This window comes from Oratosquilla oratoria, chromosome 18 (genome assembly GCF_046742065.1).
Source record: "Oratosquilla oratoria isolate Oo_2021 chromosome 18, ASM4674206v1, whole genome shotgun sequence".
Lineage (NCBI taxonomy): Eukaryota > Metazoa > Arthropoda > Malacostraca > Stomatopoda > Squillidae > Oratosquilla > Oratosquilla oratoria.
The window spans coordinates 2,544,076-2,565,551 of NC_134794.1; the positions used below are offsets into that span (position 1 = coordinate 2,544,076).

Below are 21,476 nucleotides of genomic sequence, written 5' to 3' on the forward strand. Positions count from 1 at the left end.
TTATTGCTGTGATGGACAAGTCACAATAGTGCCATCATTATTAAATTTAGTTCCAAGAGTCAACATTAGTTGTCTCTGATATTACATACATACATACATATACCAAGGCTTTTTCCCCCTTACAAGGGGGGTAGCCAAAAAGGAAAAGGCATAAAATCTTTCCCACCCATTCCATCCCTGAAAACACTCCACACCCCTCCACCCTCCTTCCCATCTTAGCACCTCCTAGATGACGGGTCATCCCTACACCCTGTCCACTGCTCTGGGTCAGAAGCAGTGTCGCAAGACACAGCACATTCACAGCAAGGCCACTTCATTAAATCGGCGACCCCCCCTCGCCGTCCCCCCATATAAAGGAGAGGACAGGGAGAAATCCCTTCGGGCTGCGTCAAAATTTTGCTCACATACACTACCTCACCCCCCATTCCACCTCATGCATCACAACATCCATATACCACCATTCTCCATTCACCCTTGTCTTCTGTCCTCTCCCGTCCTTCCTCAACAGACATTCCCCTCTTCCCCAAAGCCCCCTTCACCCCATCCATCCATCTCATCCTAGGACGTCCCCTCATGTTCACTCCCTCCACATCTGCCTTCCATACCTCCTTTACTAGTCTTTCTTCACTCATTCTTTCCATGTGTCCAAACCATCCTAATACTCTTTCATCAACCCTATCTCCCAACTCCCTTTCCACCCCTGTTCTCCTCCTCATTTCTCACTCTATCTAGCCTAGTAACCCCCATCATACTTCTCAGACACTTCATCTCAAACACATTCAAGCTCCTTCTCTCTTCCTCTCTTATGTTCCATGTTTCTGCCCCATACAGTGCTGTTGGCACAATCACTCCTTCATACAGTCTCCTCTTAGCATCCATTCCCAAATTTCTATTCCTCATTACACTTTTTAATCCACCAAGGCATTTACTCGCTTCTCTCAATCTACATTCTACCTCCACCTTCACTCCACCTTTTCCTGCCACATTTGCACCCAAATATCTAAAACTATCCACTTCCTCCATTCGCTCTCCCTTAATGCTCACTTCCAGATTACTGCCACTTTCACCCCTTGTACATCTCATCACCTTACTTTTACCCACATTTATCTTCAGCTTTCTTCTATCACACACTCTCCCAAACTCTGTCACCAACTTCCTCAATCCCTCCTCCGATCCTGCCACAAGCGCAGTCTCGTCCGCAAACAACAGCTGGCTCACCTCCCACTTTTCTCCATTTTCTCTAACCATCTCCAATCCCTGACTCACCACGCTTGCATTCACCTCTTGCACTACCCCATCCATGTATAAGTTGAACAGCCAGGGTGACATAACGCATCCTTGACAGTCCCACCTTTACCTCGAACCACTCACTCTCTCCATTTCTAATCCTGACACAAGCTCTACTACTCTTATATAAAAACTCTTGACAGCTTGTAGAAACTTTCCTCCTATCCCGTATATCCGCATAACCTCCCACAGTGCCTTTCTGTCTACCCTGTCGTAAGCCTTTTCCAGATCCATAAAGGCCCCAAAAACATCCTTCCCCTTTCCTATAGCTTTCTCACATATCTGTCTTACCACAAAAATCTGATCTACACAACCTCTACCCGTCCTAAATACGCACTGTTCCTCACCAATTACTCCCTCTGATATTAGTGTTCCAATATTTCACTGATCATCTTTTGTAATTAATTCTCTTTTCATAAATACCTATTTTCTAAGCCTTCATTTTATATCAAGTTTGTTAAATGCATTCAAGCAGAGTACTGTACTTTGATCATACTCTATACTGGTGACCTGTGGAATATGTTTGGCTCTCTCTGATGCTTAAGATGGCCTATGACACTCTTTTATTTCATTACTGTTAACTTGCACTGCCATCTTTGTGGAGTATGATTATCGTAGAGGGAGTAATAATACTGCACGACTATGGTCCTTTGGGGTATGATTAAAGTCCGTAGAATATTCACTACATAAAACATGTATCGTTGATGTACCTTATAAGGGAGTATTGTAATATTTCAGTTCAGTATCTTGTATGTAATTTGCACCTGAGAAATAAGTGTATATTTCATAAAGATGGACATAAAATAAAACCAGAATTGATCATGGAATTGCTATTACATTTTCCTTGTTAGTAGCAGCCTGTCACATTGTACAGTGGACAGGCCACTCAATTGGTGAAAAAGATTAGGAAGGCTGTGGGTTTGTTTCCTCCTCCTCCTTCTTCTTCTTCTTCTTTTCTTCCTCTTTTCTTCTTCTTTTCTTCTTCTTCTTTTCTTCTTCTTCTTCTTTTCTTTTCTTCTTCTTTTCTTCTTCTTCTTTTCTTCTTCTTTTCTTCTTCTTTTCTTCTTCTTCTTTTCTTCTTCTTCTTCTTCGGCCACTCAGACATGAAGCTGGCTATCAGCAATTGTTCTCCTTTCTCTACCATTTTCAGATGATGACATAAAACAGTTTCATTCTGATACAACACAGAAAACAGTCCAAAGTTTCTTCCTGGAGAGATCTGTGTGGAGTTCTAAGGACCCTTGCCAGCCACTGTGGGGCTGCAGATTATCCAGTTAGTGAAACTTGATTAAAGGAGTTAGTGACAGAGTTTGGGAAGGTATGCAATAGGAGAAAGCTGAAGGTAAATGTAGGTAAAAGCAAGGTGAGATGTACAAGGGCAGAGGATGGCAGTAAGTTGGAAGTGAGTCTTAAAGGAGAAAGGCTGGAGGAAGTGGATAGCTTTAGGTATTTGGGGTCACATGTGACAGGAAAGGGAGGAGTGGAGGTAGAGGTAAATTGTAGATTGAGAGAAGCAAGTAAATGCTATGGGGGATTAAAAACTGTCATGAGAAATAGGTACTTGGGAAGGGATGCAAAAAGGAGATTGTATAAAAAGGGGATTGTGGCAATGGCTTTGCATGAGGCAGAGACTTGGAATTTAAGAGAGACGAAGAGGAAAAGTTTGAATGTGTTTGAGATGAAATGTCTGAGAAGTATGATAGGGGTTACTAGGTTGGATATTGAAAAATGAAGAGGTGAGGAGTGCAGGAATGGAAAAGGAGATGACAGATAGGGTTGATGAAAGATTATTGGGATGGTTTGGACACATGGAAAGAATGAGTGAAGAAATATCTTTTAAGAGGTGTGGAAGGCAGAGGTAAAGGGAGTGAATTTGAGAAGACCTGGAATGAGATGGATGGATGGGGTGAAAGGGGCGTTGAGCAGGAGGGGAATGTCTGTTGAGCAAGAAAGAGAGAATGCAGGAGATAGGAATGAGTGGAGAATGGTTGTGTAGAGATGATAGTGTTGTGCAATGAAGGGAGGGATGGATGGGGGATGGGGAAGGGCAGGGGTTACTTATGTGTGAATGACCTTTTGACCTAACAGCCTGAAGAAGGAATTTCTTCCCATCTTCTCATTTTCTGCTTGAGGGGATGGAGAGGGGAGGCGGGGTCACTGATGTTCTGTGTCATGCTGCATTGCTTCTGACCCCGGGCAGTGGTCAGGCTATAGAGATGATCCATCATCTATGAGAAACTAAGATTGGAGAGAGGAAAGGGTGGTGGAGGGGAGTAGAATGGGTGGGAATCGGTTGGCTTTGTCTTGGCTACCTCCCTTATAAGGAGGAAAAAGCTCCTGACATACAGATATAAACTCGACACATCAGTTGATCAACTTTTGAAGTCCTTATCACTGGTAGCCATTTTTGTGTCCATTCTGAGTAGTTGAATTCTGGTCACCCTTGTGTGAAGCTATCCCAGTTTCACATCTTCTGTCATATTTGTATGAATATCCAACCTCACACACACATACACACAAAAAAATAAAAAAATAAAAAAATAAAGGAAAAAAACATCACATCTCCCATTACATGGTCCACCCATCTCCCAGTGAGTTAAATTCTGAAAACCGAGATTATTTTGTAATATCCGTTGGAGTACATTTTTTTTTTTTATATATAAAGAATGGGTAATGATACAATGGATTAATGTAAACATTCATTGAGTGGCATTGTAATATACAAGAAGGCTTCAGTATGAACTTTTCGTTGTTTATCTTTATAAAGAAATCGTTGTAAACGTATGTGCATGTATATATATATGTGTATATATACATATGTATATATATATGTGTATATACATATATATATATATATATCTGTGTGTGTGTATATATACATATATATATTATATATATATATATATATATACATATATACATATGTACACACATACATATATATATTATATATATATATATATATTAGATGATCGCATGGAGAGGTTTCTATTCTAAATATATGTAATATATGTATATTATTTACAATGGGGAAGAACTTGGAACAATATTCAATATTCTTATTTGGTTTTGCTATACCTTTTTTGCTGATAAACATAGGGCAAGTGACTGGAACTGACACTGTACATATGACTATGGTCTTTTCCCGGACAGTATTAATGTATATATTGCTAGCCTCAAAGGCACCTGGAAAATCTTGATAAGAAAAAATTGCCCTACATATAGTGCACTTACCAAATGTCACATATTTGTTTTGTTTTTTTATCTGCTCGTTCACAATTTGATGAACACAGGCATACATTATTACTTGGGGAAAAAAAAAGTGCATACAAAGATGCCTGTGCAAAGTCGTGCAGGAGCAGAATATCCACAAATAATATTGCTCTAAGAATTTCTTGTCAACATGACAGTTATTAGGAACCTCTTTGTTACATGGTGACTGTCATTTTGCCTATTTAGACATCTGTTGTTAGCGAGCAGATTTTTTAAGAGTTCCACATCACTGGAGGCCAATATGTCTCTGGAACGTGTCTACAAGGGTGTCGGGGAGTTTCCTACAGGTACTGACTGAAGGTGTGTATGTGTGTGTGTGTGTGTGTGTATTTACCTAGTTATATTTTACGGGAAGGGGAGCTATGCTCGTGGTGTCCCATCTTTATATCTCATTTTATCGAAACTATTTTTAAATTCATGTATTGTTTTTGCACACACTACTTTCTCATCTAACTTGTTCCAAATGTCTATTACTCTGTGAGGAAAGCTATTCTTTTTCAGATCTCTTCTATAGCTGTCTTTCTTGATTTTCTTTCTGTGTCCTCTTGTATTTCTTTCATCCCATTTTATTAGATCCTCTCTATCAATAATTTCTATGCCTTTCATGATTCTGTAATGTGTGTGTCTCTGTGTATGTGTGTGTGTGTGTGTATGTATGAGACCCCAAGTTGAATGCAGTTCAAATGGCCAGTTAATCTTGATGAAATCACACGATATGTACTTGGAATAAACAACACATTTATAAATAACTATACGCACATTAGCTGCATAAATGCACAGCTCATAAGAGTGGTTTTACGTCTATAAGTATAGTAGTATCAATGTACAGTATTTATACATTTTTATTCATTTTGGTTTTGAATGAGCGAGACGGGAGATCACGTGATCGAACCGTCAGCGACTGCACAAGTTATCGCATTCCTTTCTGTCGGAACCGACAGTGTCTGTAGAGTCTCCAGCAAGACCTTAGGGTCTCTGAATCACTAACATACGCTATTGTCTTTTTTCTTTCTTTTTGGCAATCTGACTTTCGTCTCAACATGCAAGTCTCGTGCACTTGTGCTTTCAGCACCATCAACCCATTCTCCCGAAATGTTCACTGATCCACAGATCTCGAAGCGAACTTGGGGCTATCTCACCAATGCCCCATAACAGTTGACAATGTGCCTGCCAACTCTTCACTGTCAGGCAGATCCGATTCTGTGCACTCCACACTGACGTACCAGAGGACACTGTGGTTGGGCAAGAACTGAAGAACGATAGCTCCCCATGATTGCCTGTCACAATGGAAGAGCATTGTTTAAGACAGTCACCCTCACTACTTTTTTTCTTTTTTTATCACAGTATCTGAGTCGGGACTTTTTCGCTTGATGGAACTGGTGTGTGGACCACCCCCAATCACAGTTCAGTAGTTTCTAGTTTCTTGTCGACGAGAGGGTTGGCCATCTTGTTGAAAGTCTGGTACAGGTTGGCCCGGTACGTGTCATGGATGTTGCGCTGCTCGTGGTTGGTCAGCTGCGCCTGCGAGCCCACTGTACTTGACTCTCTGAGATGCAAAAATTAGAAGAAAAAAAAATTAAGAATTCATAAAGTGGCACTTGTCTCTGCAAAGAAATTAATGTACCTGTGAACCCACCATATTTGATTCCCTGAAACATCAGAGAAAATCAGTAAGGAAGCAAAGAAATAAGTCAAGGAGGTAGACTGAATTTGTTTTTGTTATTGTTGTTGTTGTTATTGTCATTCCCTAGATTATAATCTAGGGAAATCTTGGACAGAAAATTATCTGTCCAAGCAGTCCCATTTCCCAGAGGAATGCCACAACTAGAACGGAGTTTTCCCACAAACCCTTTATTGAGTGTAAGTTGTGTTGTTGGTGTGTATCACTGTGTACAATGCAGTCTTCCATAACGTGTTGTACAGTACTGGGGTAAAGTGTTACATTCTGGACGGTTATCTGTGATGCAGTCCTCCAGCCTCTTCTGGTAACTTAGAAGGGCTAGACTGGATTTGTTGGTGTGTTTATTATATAAACAAGGTGTTAGACGATCCTAACAGGGTTCAAAGCAACTTAAACATAAAGAAGAACATAAGTAAGGCTTTGTGTATGTGTAGTCTGGACAAGGTACAAGGATGTAAACAAAAGAAAAACTAAGCTGCCAGACTTTTTATTTGCATTTGTGTTGTCTGGGGGGTAAGGTATCAGATGATCCTTGCAGGATGGTGGAAGAGCAAAATGGTAGAGTTCTTGTTTGTGTTCATTCTGAGTAAGGTGTCAGACAATCATAACAGGGTGGTAATGAAAGAAAACAAAAACAAATCAATGGGAGTTTGCAAGGGAGTGACGTTTTTTTTTAAGTCTTAAGTGCACATGATCTTTCTTGTTTAAAAGAGCTTAGCAGATTTACCTAAACACAGAAATGTCCATATTGAAGCAGAGGAAAAAAATATATATATATATATATATATATATATATATATATATATATATGTATAATATATATATATATATATATATATATATATATATATATAAAATAAATAAATAAATAGAATAAGTTTAGAAATTGATTTTCACTGAAAGGAAGTTTTACCAAACTTACATACATACATACATATACCAAGGCTTTTTCCCCCTTTCAAGGGAGGTAGCCAAAAAGGGGAAGGCATAAAAACACTCCCACCCATTTCATCCCTAAATACACTCCACACCCCTCCCACCCTTCCTCTCATCTGAGCACCTCCTGGATGACGGGTTTGGACACATGGAAAGAATGAGTGAAGAAAGACTAGTAAAAGAGGTATGGAAGGCAGATGTGGAGGGAGTGAACATGAGGGGACGTCCTAGGATGAGGTGGATGGATGGGGTGAAGGGGGCTTTGGGGAAGAGGGGAATGTCTGTTGAGGAAGGAAGGGAGAGGACGGAAGACAGAGGTGAGTGGAGAATGGTTGTATATGGATGATGTTGTGACTGCATGGGGAGAAATGGGCGGGGGGGGTGGGGGTGGGGTAGTGTGTGTGAGTGAGTTTTGACGCAGCCCGAAGGGATTTCTCCCCGTCCTCTCCTTATATGCAAGGGGGGACGGAGAGGGGGGGTCGCCGATTAAATGAAGCGGCCTTGCTGTGGATGTGCTGTGTCCTGCGACACTGCTTCTGACCCAGGGCGGTGGGCAGGGTGCAGGGATGACCCGTCATCCAGGAGGTGCTTTCAACTATTATTAACAAAACTTACAAAACCAAATAAAGTTCAGAATTTACCTCACTTCCCACTGTAACTAGGAAAACAACCATTTATCTGTTTATAGGGATCTTTTGCATGAGTATTCAACTTTCACCATGCGGAGGAAAGAAGAATGTTCTTTGAACATGATGAAAATATACATTTTTAATGGTGGGAAAGCCTATACTTAGACTTTCTCTAGCCCCTTCCCATGTGAAGTGAATAGGATGGATCTTAACCTCTTCACTCCGGGGCACATCGCACGTCTGGCAGCATTAGCTGCCCGACGTGAGATGTTGCGTCATAATAATCACATTATAAAAAATAGTCAGTGCTCAATCGTTCATTCTCTTTCACCAGTGAATTTTGATAAACATAGAAAATATGATGAAGCCAGTTTAGAGATAATGGAGGTTACGTAAGTACGACTACAATAAATATGATCAAGACGCCGACGTCGGCATCATCGCATACCCATTTGCTCCTCATGACGCCTACGTAGGCATCACCGTATGGAAGTGGTTAAAAAGAACTGCACAGATGTGCAGGTGGTTGCCGAGCTGTACTGCTGTCCAGAGGGGAATGAAAAACAAAAAAGCAAATGACCCCTCACCTAAAAAAAAAAGTTGTATACAACACAACATACCTTACTAAAGTCCTCTCTTCTCCCATGATATCCGACTGCTGTGGGGAAGACATGGCGAAGAGACAGAGAAAGAATGAGAAGGAGTAAGGGAAAGGGAGAGAGAGAGAGCAAGAGAGAGAGAGAGAGACAGAAGAGACAAAGAATGGGGTGATGTGTGGGAATTAGTTCCTAAACTACTGACTGACTGCAAGATATTTAGCGCTAATTCCCAAGTGCAGGTGTTTGTATATTACAAATTGTAAAAGCCACCTCCATTGACCCTCCAAGCCCTTTCTTCCAACTTAAATAATGTTTTGATTCATGTCACATGGTTCTACTCAGCTGAGGAAAATTCCTCTCTGTACTCATTAGGTCCCACCTGTATAGGTGGGATGGCAGTTGCTCTTTCATTTTGATTACCATCAGGCTATCTCGTACCAGTTCTTCAGAGGCGAATGTGTCATAGCCTGTCTTGGCTAACCTCCTCTGTTACGGAGACCAGGGAGAGGGAGGGAGGAAAAGCGCAAGAAAGTAGGGCAAAGAGACGTCATGGGGGATTTCTACTGTAACTGAGGAATAAACGAGATATCTTTTTTCTCTCACCCTTGAAATTGATTTCAGCACCCCAAGTTAAGAAACACTGGCAACCCTATGATGAATGAAGTCGCCTGGAGGTAGTCAGAATCATGTCAAAATGCTTCATCACAGCGGAAGAGATTAATCAACAGAAACTGATCCCCTCCCTTAAGGTATCATTCCCCAACACAAATAGAAGATTTGTAAAGTTTACATTTGCAATGAAAAGAATTATTCGAGATAAACTTAAACGTCTAAAAAAATGTGGAGAAAGACAGAGGAAGGAGTAACGATTTAAGTTTAAATCAGCAGATTTTAGGTGAGGACTAAGTATGTCTGTAATAATGAAAACGATGTTTACTATCCGCTGCATCCCAACCTATTACCAGTCATCTTGACCCTGCCTTGCCACTGGATCAAGATAGGTAGGGACGAGAGAGAGGCCACCAGCACTGCGCAACTCACTTTATTCGAGCCAAAGTCATGGTCATCTTCACCAATGAAGGACTAATATCATTATTGATAAGGATAACTGTTTACTCATGTTTTGCAAACAAGAAACCTGTAGCCCCCATAATAACCACCAAAGTTTCTTGGGTATTCAATCCTTCTGGTGCTTACCTGGACAGTGGGTTTGGCACGCTGGAGTTTGTGATGTAGGAGACGTCCCGGTCTCCTCGGGGGGAGAGTGACGTGTCAACCGCGTTGTCATCCAGACTATCTCCTCCCTCACTTGGGTGGCTGTGGGACATGAGAAACCCCATTAAACATGAAGTCAACCATCTTGCAAATCAAGGTGGCAGCACACTAGGTATTTCTCACTTGTGTGCTATTTGCTTTTGTTACTTCATTTGAGTAGTGACTTCTGTTATGATTTTTCGTTTTTCAGCTTTCCAAATGACAAAATACTCTTGCACCATAGTGAGAAATTGAATGATGAACTAAGAGAGATTAAACCTATATGAATGTTAGACACATTGTTGAACTATTCTTATGGAAGTCTAGAATATTGCAACTGAAGTTATTTCTACTCAAACAAAGTAGCAAAGAGTAGTAGCATGGTAGCCTAGTGTGCCGCAACCATCAGGCATAATGACAGCAACGTTTTATGTAGGATTGCACGTAGGTTTAAAGTGAGTGAGTGACAGTGACGGATTGAAAGGGTGGAGTAAGGTTGTGGGGATGAAACCAGTGAGAGGTGTGAGGAAAGGGAGAGGAGGAGATGTCAGAGTGAGATGAAATGCGCTGTGCAAACGAAATGCAGCTTTACAAACACGTCCTCGGACAAGGCAGGAAGGCTAGTGTAACATAAAGAAAAGTTATGTGGCATTACAGATACAAATGCAAAAAGTCCAAAAGCGCTCACTTGAACATATATAACAAACTGAAACAAGAAATTCCTACTGTGACAACACCAACAAAATGCAACAAAACATATATAAGACACAAAAGAACAAAACAAAAGCCACGCAACAAAGGCGGGTGCCAACTCACACGAACTGCTGGTACCTGAGGGTGTCCTCGTCCTTGAACCATTCGTTGTCGAAGCCCGACATCCAGATGGGGTTGGACCCCTCGACGCTGTGAATGTTGGTGTTCGGCACTGCCGACGAAGTCCGGTTGATGCCCGGGTCGTGGGAGCCCACTGGAGCAGGACCGGGAGGAGTGATTGTGGTTAGTGCAGGGAGAGGATTCTGGTTTGGTGCAGGAGAGGCGAGAAGGGGGGCTTCTGCTCACCAACGGAAAACCACGGTTAATCAAAGAGGGAGGACCCGTACAGAGTGACCCTAAGCGTAAGACCGGTTAATTAGGACAGGGTACCGGTGGCTAGTTTAGGGAGCGTAGCAAAGAGAGAAAGGGTCAGGGTTGTTAACTCGGAGATTCAGAGCAATGGCTTGTTTCGTGAGATGAGCGCTGGCTAGTTGCGGAACGGAGCTTTGGTTAGTAACAGGTGGGAGTGGTTAGGCAGGGGAAGGGGAAGGATAAGAGTTATTACACAGTGAAGGTCAAGATGACATACGAACATACAAGTATACGTGTACATATATAAAGATAACTGGGACTAAATAACGCTTAGCGTATCACCTATATACATGTGGAAAACCACACAAGAAAATAATAAATCATGGACCGAGTGCTTTCATGTATTAAGGCATCTTTAGGATCACCTTGAAGATGTCTGAATAGACAAAATCGTTCAGTTTATATTTAATTGTTTTCCTTTGTGGTTTCCACATACTTAAAATCACAAGTCTGTGATTTCTCCTGCACCTATACAATGTTTACAGAGGACCGTTTCCATATCTATAAGAATGGGATGGGAGTTGCTAATAAAAGGAATCAGTTCACACATTTTTTTTTTCTATTGTGCTTCGAGATTTATGACCTTACTGTAAAAAATTTTTTCCGAGTTTTGATTTTAGATACAAAATAACAATTCTGTACAGTATTTCCTTTGTGAGCTTATTGTAAAATTTTATATTGTGCTTGATTTCAAATACAAAATAACAATTCTGTACTTCCTCTTGCTTTGATTTAGACCTGGCTATGGCAGCCCCCCTGGGGGGGAGGGGGAGAGTCAAAGTATGCATCCTCATCATAACACAAACAACCACCTCCTCTTAGGGATGAGGGGTCACCCTATTCCCCATCACCTTGCTTGGATCAAAAGCAACAACTCGCCTAATGTGTCCAGGGAGAAAGAGGATGTGCTATGCACTGACACCCTACTGGCACACATAATCCTCTTCCATTCAAACATGAATTTCATTTACATTCCATTCATTTATTCAAAGTTACCAACTGAAGCATAATTTCCTATGGTTCAAACTTTAATTTATTTTCCTTTATTTAATCAAAGTTACCATGTTATTTCTTCACCCTTTCATTTTATATATATATATATATATATATATATATATATACATATATATATACATATATATATATATATATATATATATATATATATATAGTATGTATGTACGTACATGCATATACTTGTATGCATACATGCATATACGTGTATGCATGTGAGTGTTTGTATGTGTTCTCATATTTCATTTTAACTGCACATTTCTTTAGTAGGACACTAAAGTAAGTACAGTATACATTTAAATTGTACAATAGTACACTCCATACCATACATACAATTTTTGACTTAGAAAAAGCCTCTGAAACCTAACTCACTCATAAGTCAAGGATGCTCTGCACTCTTCCTTTTATTCTGGGATACACGAGGATAAAATCATGTGTAGGTTTTGATGAATCCTAAGGAAAACAGGACGAGTGCAGGGAAAGGGACGCATAGTGTGGAGAACAGTTGACAAGACTGAAGATGCTCACCGAAAGCTGTGGCTGTGGCAGCCTTGAGTTGCCTGACGTATCGGGCTCGCTGCGAGAGGCACAGGGCCACCGTGACCACCAAGACCAGCGTCAGGAAGACGATGACTCCCACCAGCCACATGAAGAGGAGATCGTCTTCGGCCACACCAGCTACCACCAGTTCTGCTCGCTGGGTGTCCAGCACGTTCAGCTCCTGTAGAAGGGACAGGAAGGTGTGACTTCAGTAAAGGGGGGTGTCTGTTGTCTGGTGAGGCGGTGCCGCTTCGATGAAGGAAGTAAGGCCCAAGGGAAGAATACAGCTGCAATTTATCTTCCAACTGAGCCACTGACTTATGGTGGTATTCTTTAAAAAATCATTTTCCTTATATAAATCCTTCAAAGGACAAGATTTATATAAGGAAAAATTCTTTTTAAGAATACCACTGTAACACTCTTACGGTGGTATTCTTAAGAAAATGATTTCTTTACATAAATCTTTCCTTATATAAATCCTTGGAAGGGAAAGAATTTTTTTAAGAATACCACCAGTAGTTCCTCCTTCCTACAAATTTACACCCCCAAGCCTACATCCTTGAATGGGGATCAATGACTGGTACCTGCTTGTTTGTGGTCCTGCAAGATGGACAGTGAAGCTGCCCCCCATTTTCTAAACCCGTCAACCCACCCTCGCCTTCCTCAGGAGGTGCAACCCTGAAGGGCTGACACTTGATCTCCAGACTGAACCCAAAATCTCTCTCATCCATCAACTTCAACCGTATTTCTTACACCTTTTTTCACATATGGTAAGCTGAAACCTGCGACTGATCCCCTCTTCCTGACACTTTCAGTTGGTGGTGTAGAAATACTCCCGCACTAATGAAACACAGACAATGGTACAACGACTCATGGGAGTATCCAAAGACCTGTTGTCAATCACTGTGAGGCTGCAGGTTCTCCATTAACAATGGCTACCTTCCTTATAAGGGGAAAGAAGCCCTTGGTATACAGATAGAAAATAAACAAGTAATTAATTAATTGATTCGTTAATCAATGTCCCCGACCACTCCCGTCTTACTGACCTTAAAGAGCGGGTCGAGTATCTCCACATTTTGGTCGAGCATGGTGAGGACCTGGTTGACGTCGAGCACGGAGTTGTCCTGTCGGTCGACCAGGTGGAGGTACAGGTCTGTTTTGGTCTTGTCGACGGTTCCGTCGCGGTTCTCGTGGACCTTGAAGTCGTCGACGTTGACGATGGCGCCAGTGACGTTCCCGAGATAGTCACGGAAATACTCGATTTGGTCGCGGACCTGCGGCGCCATAGACCCGAAGGACTTTATATTAATGAGAAGGAGCTTATTCACACTTATGGGTTCTATAGTAAGATGTATTGCACGTACATGTCATGCATTTTAAACGAGTTTTACTCGTACTAATCCGTACTGTTTAGAAATCAGAGAACATAATTGTTTACACCGAGATATGTCGTCCGAAAACTTGAAAAGTAACTGTTTTGAATTACGGGTGTGCTGATTAATCGGCATTTTTTGGTGAATCGGCAATATTTTGCCGATGACGATGCCGATTCACCAAAAAAGTGCCGATTCTTGCAGATTAACCGGCACACCCTTATTTTAAATGAGAATACATTCCTGATTAAATCTAAACGTGTCTATGAAAGTATGTATTTAAATAAAATTGAGCTATATCCGAAGTTGATTTGACGAATTATATTTAATCAAAAGAGGAATCGGTGTGAAAATATGGTCATCGTGATACACATCTTGTGACAACGACTTGAATGTCTTTCTCAGACTCCACAGAGAGTCACATTAACTCCTCTTCAAACTCCTCCTCATCACAAAACTCCTCCAAACTCCTTCTCCGGCTTCCAGGCCCCGAAGGACAACCTCGGGCTTTCTGGTTGTAAACCTCGAAAGGAGTTTGAAGGTCAGACGCCCATGAATACCTCGTCTGGAGTCTGCCGAAGGACGAATCGAACTCGCTGGTCCTCCCGAAGTAGATAGATGAAGACACGCGCGAAGTCGCTGTTGCCGTCGGTGTCGTTCACGTACACCTGTGGGGGGGAATGGAGGAAAGACGTTGACGGTTTGTCGAAGTGGGATGAGAGGAGGGAGAACAATGAGGGGAAAGGGGTGGCAGAAAATGAGAACGAAATGACAAAGACAGGAGCAGAGGAAGCGGTTGAAATGAGTTGGCGATGGCGGGGGAATGACAATGTTACCTCGAGTTTCACTAAGTGGAAAACCCGCAGCCCCATAGTGGTTGGCATCGGTTCTCTACAAAAAAATAAACAATGATGTGGTGTGGGTGTTGGTTTGGCGTGGGGCTTCCTAAGATCACCGGGTGAAAGGAGGAGGAAGAGGTGGAAGGGGAGGAGTAGGAGGAAGTGATGGTGAGAGGAAAAGCAGACAAGTGGTCAAGGAAGTTGACGGAGGAGCGAGGAAGTCTGAGAGGAAGAGAACTAAGAGTATGTAAGCCCTATACGAATGTTAGACATAGGGTTGAAATGTTCTTAGAGAAGTCTAGATTTTATGTGAGTGAAGTCATATTCTAGTTGGAGGTTGGAGGTAGGATGTGGGAGGAAAAATAGCCCGGTGTGATACCCCCTTCACCCTGCCAGCATCACCACTGACTGACATCTTGAGACTCCTCGTCACCTGGAAGTCGAAGTATCCCTTCATCCCTTTCTGGGGGTCGAAGTTGAGTTTGACGACTCCGGTGACGGGGTCGATGACGAACGGAGATCGACGGATGTTGTCGAGGCCTTCGGTCAGCGTCTCCTGCACGGGTCCTGCCATGTAGTACCGAAGTCGAGAGTTTTCTTCAGAGTCGAGGTCGATGGCCTGGCGATCCAAATGGAGAAAGTCGTTAATGTATGAAATTGTCAGTTGCTAACTCACTGTATCTTCCTATACATTCACAGACATGCATTTATTTGTTTTATTTGTTATTATTTATATTATTGTAATTTGTATTTATTTTTCTTTTATTTATTCATCATTATAATTTTTTTCCGCATCCGACCTAGTTATGGACCAAAAGGTCTCCTGCCGGCACCTCCCTCCTTTGTAATATGGTGTAACAAGCGAAATGTCGTAATTATAAAAACTCCGTCCATACATGATATTTATTTTGATAAAGTTGTTTACGCCACGATGGAATGACAAAGGCAAACATGGCAGAACTGAAACGTTCTCTAATCTCTTACCCCATTCCCCTTCTCATCCCATTTTCCTTCCCGACATCCATCATGCCATTCCCTACATATTTTCTTTCGCTTTTTCTCTCCCTTCCTTCCCAATCTGCTTATTATTATTATTATTAATTTTTTTTTTCTTCAAGGGACCTCTCCCATCCTTCTACATTTTTTTCCAATACCCATCATCCCGCATCATTCTATCTAGCAGAAATTCAAGACAGATGGAAGCGCCCCCTCACCCAACTCTCACCAGAAAAACTCATCATCCCATTCCCAAGAAGTGGGAAGTGAGAAACCCTTAGTAGGGCAAGCCCTGGAAGTTCCGGCAAACTTTTTTTTTTTTTGCCGATTCCCCGCTTAGCCAGGGCTATCAGGAACCAACCCAAGAAGCACGCAGCGGGTACCGGGAATCGAACTCACGACCACCTGATCATGAGTCTTACACGGTACCACTGGGCTACCCCCCAACAAATTTAGAGAAAAAAAAAAAAATGCTGAGCTCCCCTCCGAGGACGAGAGGAACACCTACCGTGATCCTCATCACCTCGAGGCCGAAGTCGGACTCGGTGGTGATGCCTCCCGTGAACTCCTTCCGAGTGAACCTCGGCGGGTTGTCGTTCACGTCCTTGACCCCGACGATGACCTTGAGGAGGGTGTCGTCCGTCGAGTCGAAGAAGGAGATGGGCTCGGGTCGAGTCAGGCAGTCCTCCGTGGCTTTGACCAAGAGCGTGTACCTCGACTGTGCCTCGCGGTCCAGCTCCTTCGCGGTCTGAAATCAGGACAAAAACGTCCCGTTAATTTCTCCCCGGGACCCAGGTACCTCCGTAGAACAAGTCACATAGATATTTAGCCGTACAACTATCAACTTTGTGTTTGCATATCCCCAGCAGGAAAGCGAAGACCACTTCGTGGCTGACCATGAGTTCGTGGCTGAAGGGGTCGATGTGGAAGGCGCCCTGGATGTCCCCCCCGACCAGGAAGTAGCAGACTTGCGAGGCGTTCTCTTCCTCGTCGAGGTCGTCGCGGTCGACCGTGTCCAGAAGTCGATATCGTTCTGCTCCGGGTGTCTTGTGCTCTGTGGAGGAACGTGGAAGGGTCTTACAGCTTCTGCAGTAGCTTTACATATACATACATATACCAAAGGCTTTCCCCCCCTTACACGGGGGGTAGCCAAAAAGAAAAAGGCATAGAAACCACTCCCACCCATTCCATCCCCTACATACTCCAGTCCCCTCCACCCTCTCTCTTAACGTAAAGGGTTAAGAGAGGTTACGGGCGAAAGAAGACTTTGAAAGGAGAGACAGGAAGAGAGAACAGACGGGGACATTGTTTGGTTTCTCTTTCGTAAGAAGGCTCTCACCTCTTTCGCTCTTTAATTACGTCTCTTACATCTGCTGCGAGTTATCATCACTTACCATTAATTCATTTTTATCTTATTTTACTTTATTTATTCATCATTAGGGGGGAAGGTGCCATTTGGTATATCTATTCATTTATTTATTATTTACCGTATATACTCGCGTAGAGGTCGTACACTTTTTTAACTAAATATTTCGCCAAAATCTGGGTTGCGACCTATCCACTCGACATTAATGAGGGACAGCACTACTCCGTCACCGAACAAGAATTGGCGATTTCAATGTGACGATGACATGGAATTTCAGTGGTGTTGGCACAATATGCATCGGAAAGCTTTTCAAGCCTTTTGTATGCACAAAATATATATATCAAAGGTTCCTACCGAATTGCTGCTTTAAACTGAACTATTGCTACTAGAAAATCATATATCAATTACAATAAAATCGTAAGATATTCTATTTTCCAACACTTTCGTATGTTTTAAGGTGTTTATAATCAATGCGCAAGTATATACGGTATTATTGTTTTCATCTTATTTTATTTTTATTTATTCATCATTAGGAGGAAGATGGCTTTTGGTACATCTATTCATTTATCATCTAATCTACTTTTATCTATTTTTTGCTACGTGAGCGAGAGATGCAGGAGTGAGAACGATTTGAAGTTACATAGAAGAGGGCGAGTTTGTGTGTATAGGTGTGTGTGTGTGTGTGTGTATATATATATATATATATATATATATATATATATATATATATATATATATATATATATATATATATATATATATAACGGGTCCTTCAAAAAGAGGCACAGCACAAGCCTTCTCCGAATTATTAACCTCATCAATGATGCGATACATTTTATAGATTTCGAGCCGACAAACGCTAGATGGCTGTGTTCATACGAGGATCGGACCGTTCAGCGTGTTTCAAGAACTACTTCACGATTTCATTTAGACGAGATCCTGAACCATGGAGCTTGCCAGGACAAAACAATTATATAATATCAAAGAGAGAGAAAAAAATGGGAGGTTTGAATTAATTTTACACCCAAGGAGCAAACCAGACGTTTAATTTTTCTTCCTCAAAAGATCACAAATCAGTTCCTTTGGAAGCGGTCTCTGCAGCGGCGGCGCCAGGAATTTTTAGTTGGGGAGGCTAAGGGGGGGCTGAGCAAATTTTTTTTGGGGGGGGCTAATAGTAATATGATAATACACATATATTATCCTCATTTCAGAAGGGGAGGGGGTTAATGGTTGGGCTAGCACTGATGGCTGACAAATCTTTAGCCCTGGCAATTAAAAATTCCACTTAATAAAATGATTTCAATGAGTGTTTTAATTTCTTAATTTACTCATTTCAGTTGGGGGGGGGGGGGCTGGCCACTGGGTCTCTGTAAGCTTCACAACCATTAGACACACCAATGAGTGAACTCGAACTGACAGATCACGAGGACCTCCCTTACCGGTAAAGTTGACGAATTCTTGGTCCTTGAGGAACTGTGGCTCGTAGTCGTTGACGTTGCGGACGTAGATGGTCAAGTCGAGGTCACTGCTGAGGGGCGTGGGCATGCCTTGGTCGTAGGCCTCGACGCGAATCTGGAGACGAAAAATTCGCGACTGAAGTACAATATATTTTTTCCCGGCTCCCAAAACCTTCCTCCTCATCTTCACCAAAACAAACACTTTGGTGAAAAGGCAAACTTGCCAAAGATTTTTACTTTTCGTCCCTGGGCATGTGGTTGGTTACGTGTTCTGTGTATGTCCTCTTCTCCTGGAACTCCAGGGAATTCCAGGGAACTCCTCGTCGACCGCGTGTTCAAGCAGCGAAATACTGAGCATGCACGCTTACACATGCGCACTCTCATACACAACCTCTCTCACACACACACGCGTGCGCACGCACACACACATATACACACACGTGCAAACACACACACGTATGCACACGAACACACACATGCATGCACACGAACACACACATGTATGCACACGAACACACACACACACATTCACACGCATAAAAACACACACACGCATGCACACGAACAAAAGAACACGCACATTCACACTCGCGAAAACCCAACTTGCGTATACTCGTGATCAGTCCCTTAATTATTAATGATATTTAATTTGTATATATCTTATCAATTGAGTGGTCCCCCCACCATTTTGTGGAAAAAAAAAAAAATCTTCCCCGGGAGGCCGCAGTCGGCGGGTGCCAATTCGTCCTCGACGTTTTCTCTGGGCCTTACCTCGTAGAGCTTCTGTCGCTCCCTGTCCAGGGGCTTGGTCAGCGTGACGGTGCCCGTCACCTGGTCGATGGCAAAGGAGTTCCAGTTCCCCGCGGCGTCCTTCTTGATCCGGTACCGAACGGCGCCGTTGATCCCGATGTCGTCGTCGATGGCTTTGACCTGGATCACCATGCTCCCCACCGTGGCGTTCTGGAAGAGCGTGTAAGAGCATTGTTGACCATCCCTTGGAGATGCATACGTATACAATACCCACATACATTACATACATACATGTTCCAAAAGGCCTTTCCTCTTATTATGGGATTGACCTTAAAGAGGTTTTTTAATCAAATTTTCAACCACAGACACTCCCCACCGTGGCGTTCTGGAAAAGCGTGTAAGAGCTCCGTAAGGGCATTGTTAACCATCCCCTGGAGATTACAAAGGCGGAGCATGCCGACAGGAGACCTTTTGGTCCATATCTAGGTCGGATGCGAAAAAATCATATTAATGATAAATGAATAAAAACTATAATGCAAATAATAAATAAATAAATGCATACATATACAATACCCACATACATACATGTTCCAAAAGGCCTTTCCTCTTATCATGGGGTTGGACTTAAAGGGTTTTTTAATCAAAATTTCAACCACAGACATCCCTGAAGTTGATCCGCGTAACATTTCCTTCCAAGCTGACAAGAGCAAGACAGAAACCAGACACCAAAATTGCCTGTGTGTCCACGACATGAAGACAGTCAATCGAGTGCAAAAGATATAATGACGCAGGAGTGGGCAATTTTTTGGCGGCGTCGAAATATTTATGGTTTGTCCCACGCCACGGGGCTTGCTGGAATCCTGCCGTGGGTGTACAAACGTGAAGCGGTCATTCTTTCCCTCTCCAACACCAGTTCCCATAAAAAAGAAAAAGATAATTAAATAAACGAATAAAAGATTTATGGGTCGACCCGCTGGAATCCCGCCATCACCGTGGGTACACAAACACAAAGCGGTCATTTTTTCCCTCTCCAACACCATTTCTCATATAAAAAAAAAAAAAATCAAAATGTGGAGCAACGACCCACCTCGGGGACGCGAATGGTCAGGTTTACCGACGGGGAAACGAATCTGGGTGCGTGGTCGTTAAAATCCGTTACACAGATGCTGAAGGGCTCGACGGCCGTGTTGGGCGGGAACCCCTGGTCCTTGGCCTGCACCATGAGCGTGTAGTTCCCGTACTGACCCACCAGGGGTCTCGCCGCGAAGATGTGAGCCGACGTCGTGTCGATGTTTCGGATCTCGAAGAGATCTGCCGTGGAGAAAGAACAGAAACGCTCAAAAGCTGAATGCACTGGAAATCAGGTAATAGATATCGAAGACGGGTATTTCCGATTGGTGGTGGTACTGTGGGATAGGCGTCGGAGGGAATAGCCTCCCTATCGTTTGTCTTCGAAACATACCAACATCCTCGTCTCCATCTGGTGGTGCAGCCCCAATGGGTTGGCACTCTGTATTTGGGACGGTTCCAGGATCAATTAGGACAATTTTTCCTCCACATTTTTACCTAAGACCTAGAAACCGGCGATCATTCCCATTCTTCCTCCCACTCCTGCTGCTGCTGCTACTACTACTACTACTACTACTACTACTGCTGCTGCTACTAGTACTGCTGCTGCTACTAGTACTGCTGCTGCTGCTACTACTACTGCTGCTGCTACTACTACTGCTGCTGCTGCTACTACTGCTGCTGCTACTACTTCTACTACTACTACTGCTGCTGCTATTACAACTGCTACTACTTCTACAACTACTACTGCTACTACTACTACTACTACTACTAGCACGACCTAGGCGACTTGTTTCTCTTGACTTCTCATTATAATAAACTATTTGAAAATATTTCTTAAAGACGTGCACTTTTTGTATGTCGAAGCTCTGAACTGCAGGGAATAAAACACGAAAAAATAATCGAGCCGACAATAATCTATTTCTTCATTTATCCCTTTATTCTTTCGTGTATTCATCTATCTATTCCCCCATTCACTGTCCTATACTTACCCAGCTCATTGCCGTGTTCGATGGTGAAGCGTAGTTTTCCGTTCGGCGTGTCCGGATCGTCGGCGTCCGTGGCCCGGACTTCGACAATGACTTCCCTCGCCTCGTGAAATTCGTTGACCGTTGCGCAGTCGTTACGGGATTCGAACACTGGAATCTCGTCATTGATGTCCTCAATGCGAATACTAAAGAAAGAAGTACAAAAAAAGTAATTGAATAAATGAATGAATAGATAAGTAAATGATCTGGTTAAGTAAATAAAATATGAATAGTTGAATTACTAAAAAATTGTAGTCTCGT

The 21,476-nt window shown here is 42.6% G+C and overlaps 1 protein-coding gene across 4 annotated transcripts in view; it reads right to left on the bottom strand.

The window, feature by feature from the left end:
- Window positions 1–4,538: 4,538 nt before the first annotated feature.
- Window positions 4,539–21,476, bottom strand: part of Cad88C (cadherin 88C) — a 366,763-nt gene continuing 349,825 nt past the window's right edge. The window contains exons 26-38 of one of the 4 annotated variants that reach the window (XM_076201341.1): window positions 21,180–21,361; window positions 20,207–20,430; window positions 19,141–19,329; window positions 18,352–18,484; window positions 16,443–16,600; window positions 16,055–16,294; window positions 14,984–15,169; window positions 14,272–14,379; window positions 13,385–13,612; window positions 12,327–12,519; window positions 10,476–10,626; window positions 9,603–9,722; window positions 4,539–6,106 (exon numbers count right to left, since the gene is read on the bottom strand). In XM_076201341.1, coding sequence (XP_076057456.1) covers window positions 5,959–6,106; window positions 9,603–9,722; window positions 10,476–10,626; window positions 12,327–12,519; window positions 13,385–13,612; window positions 14,272–14,379; window positions 14,984–15,169; window positions 16,055–16,294; window positions 16,443–16,600; window positions 18,352–18,484; window positions 19,141–19,329; window positions 20,207–20,430; window positions 21,180–21,361 — 2,260 coding nt within the window. In that variant the 3' untranslated portion in view covers window positions 4,539–5,958. The other 3 variants (XM_076201340.1, XM_076201339.1, XM_076201342.1) reach the window with 3 other exon arrangements.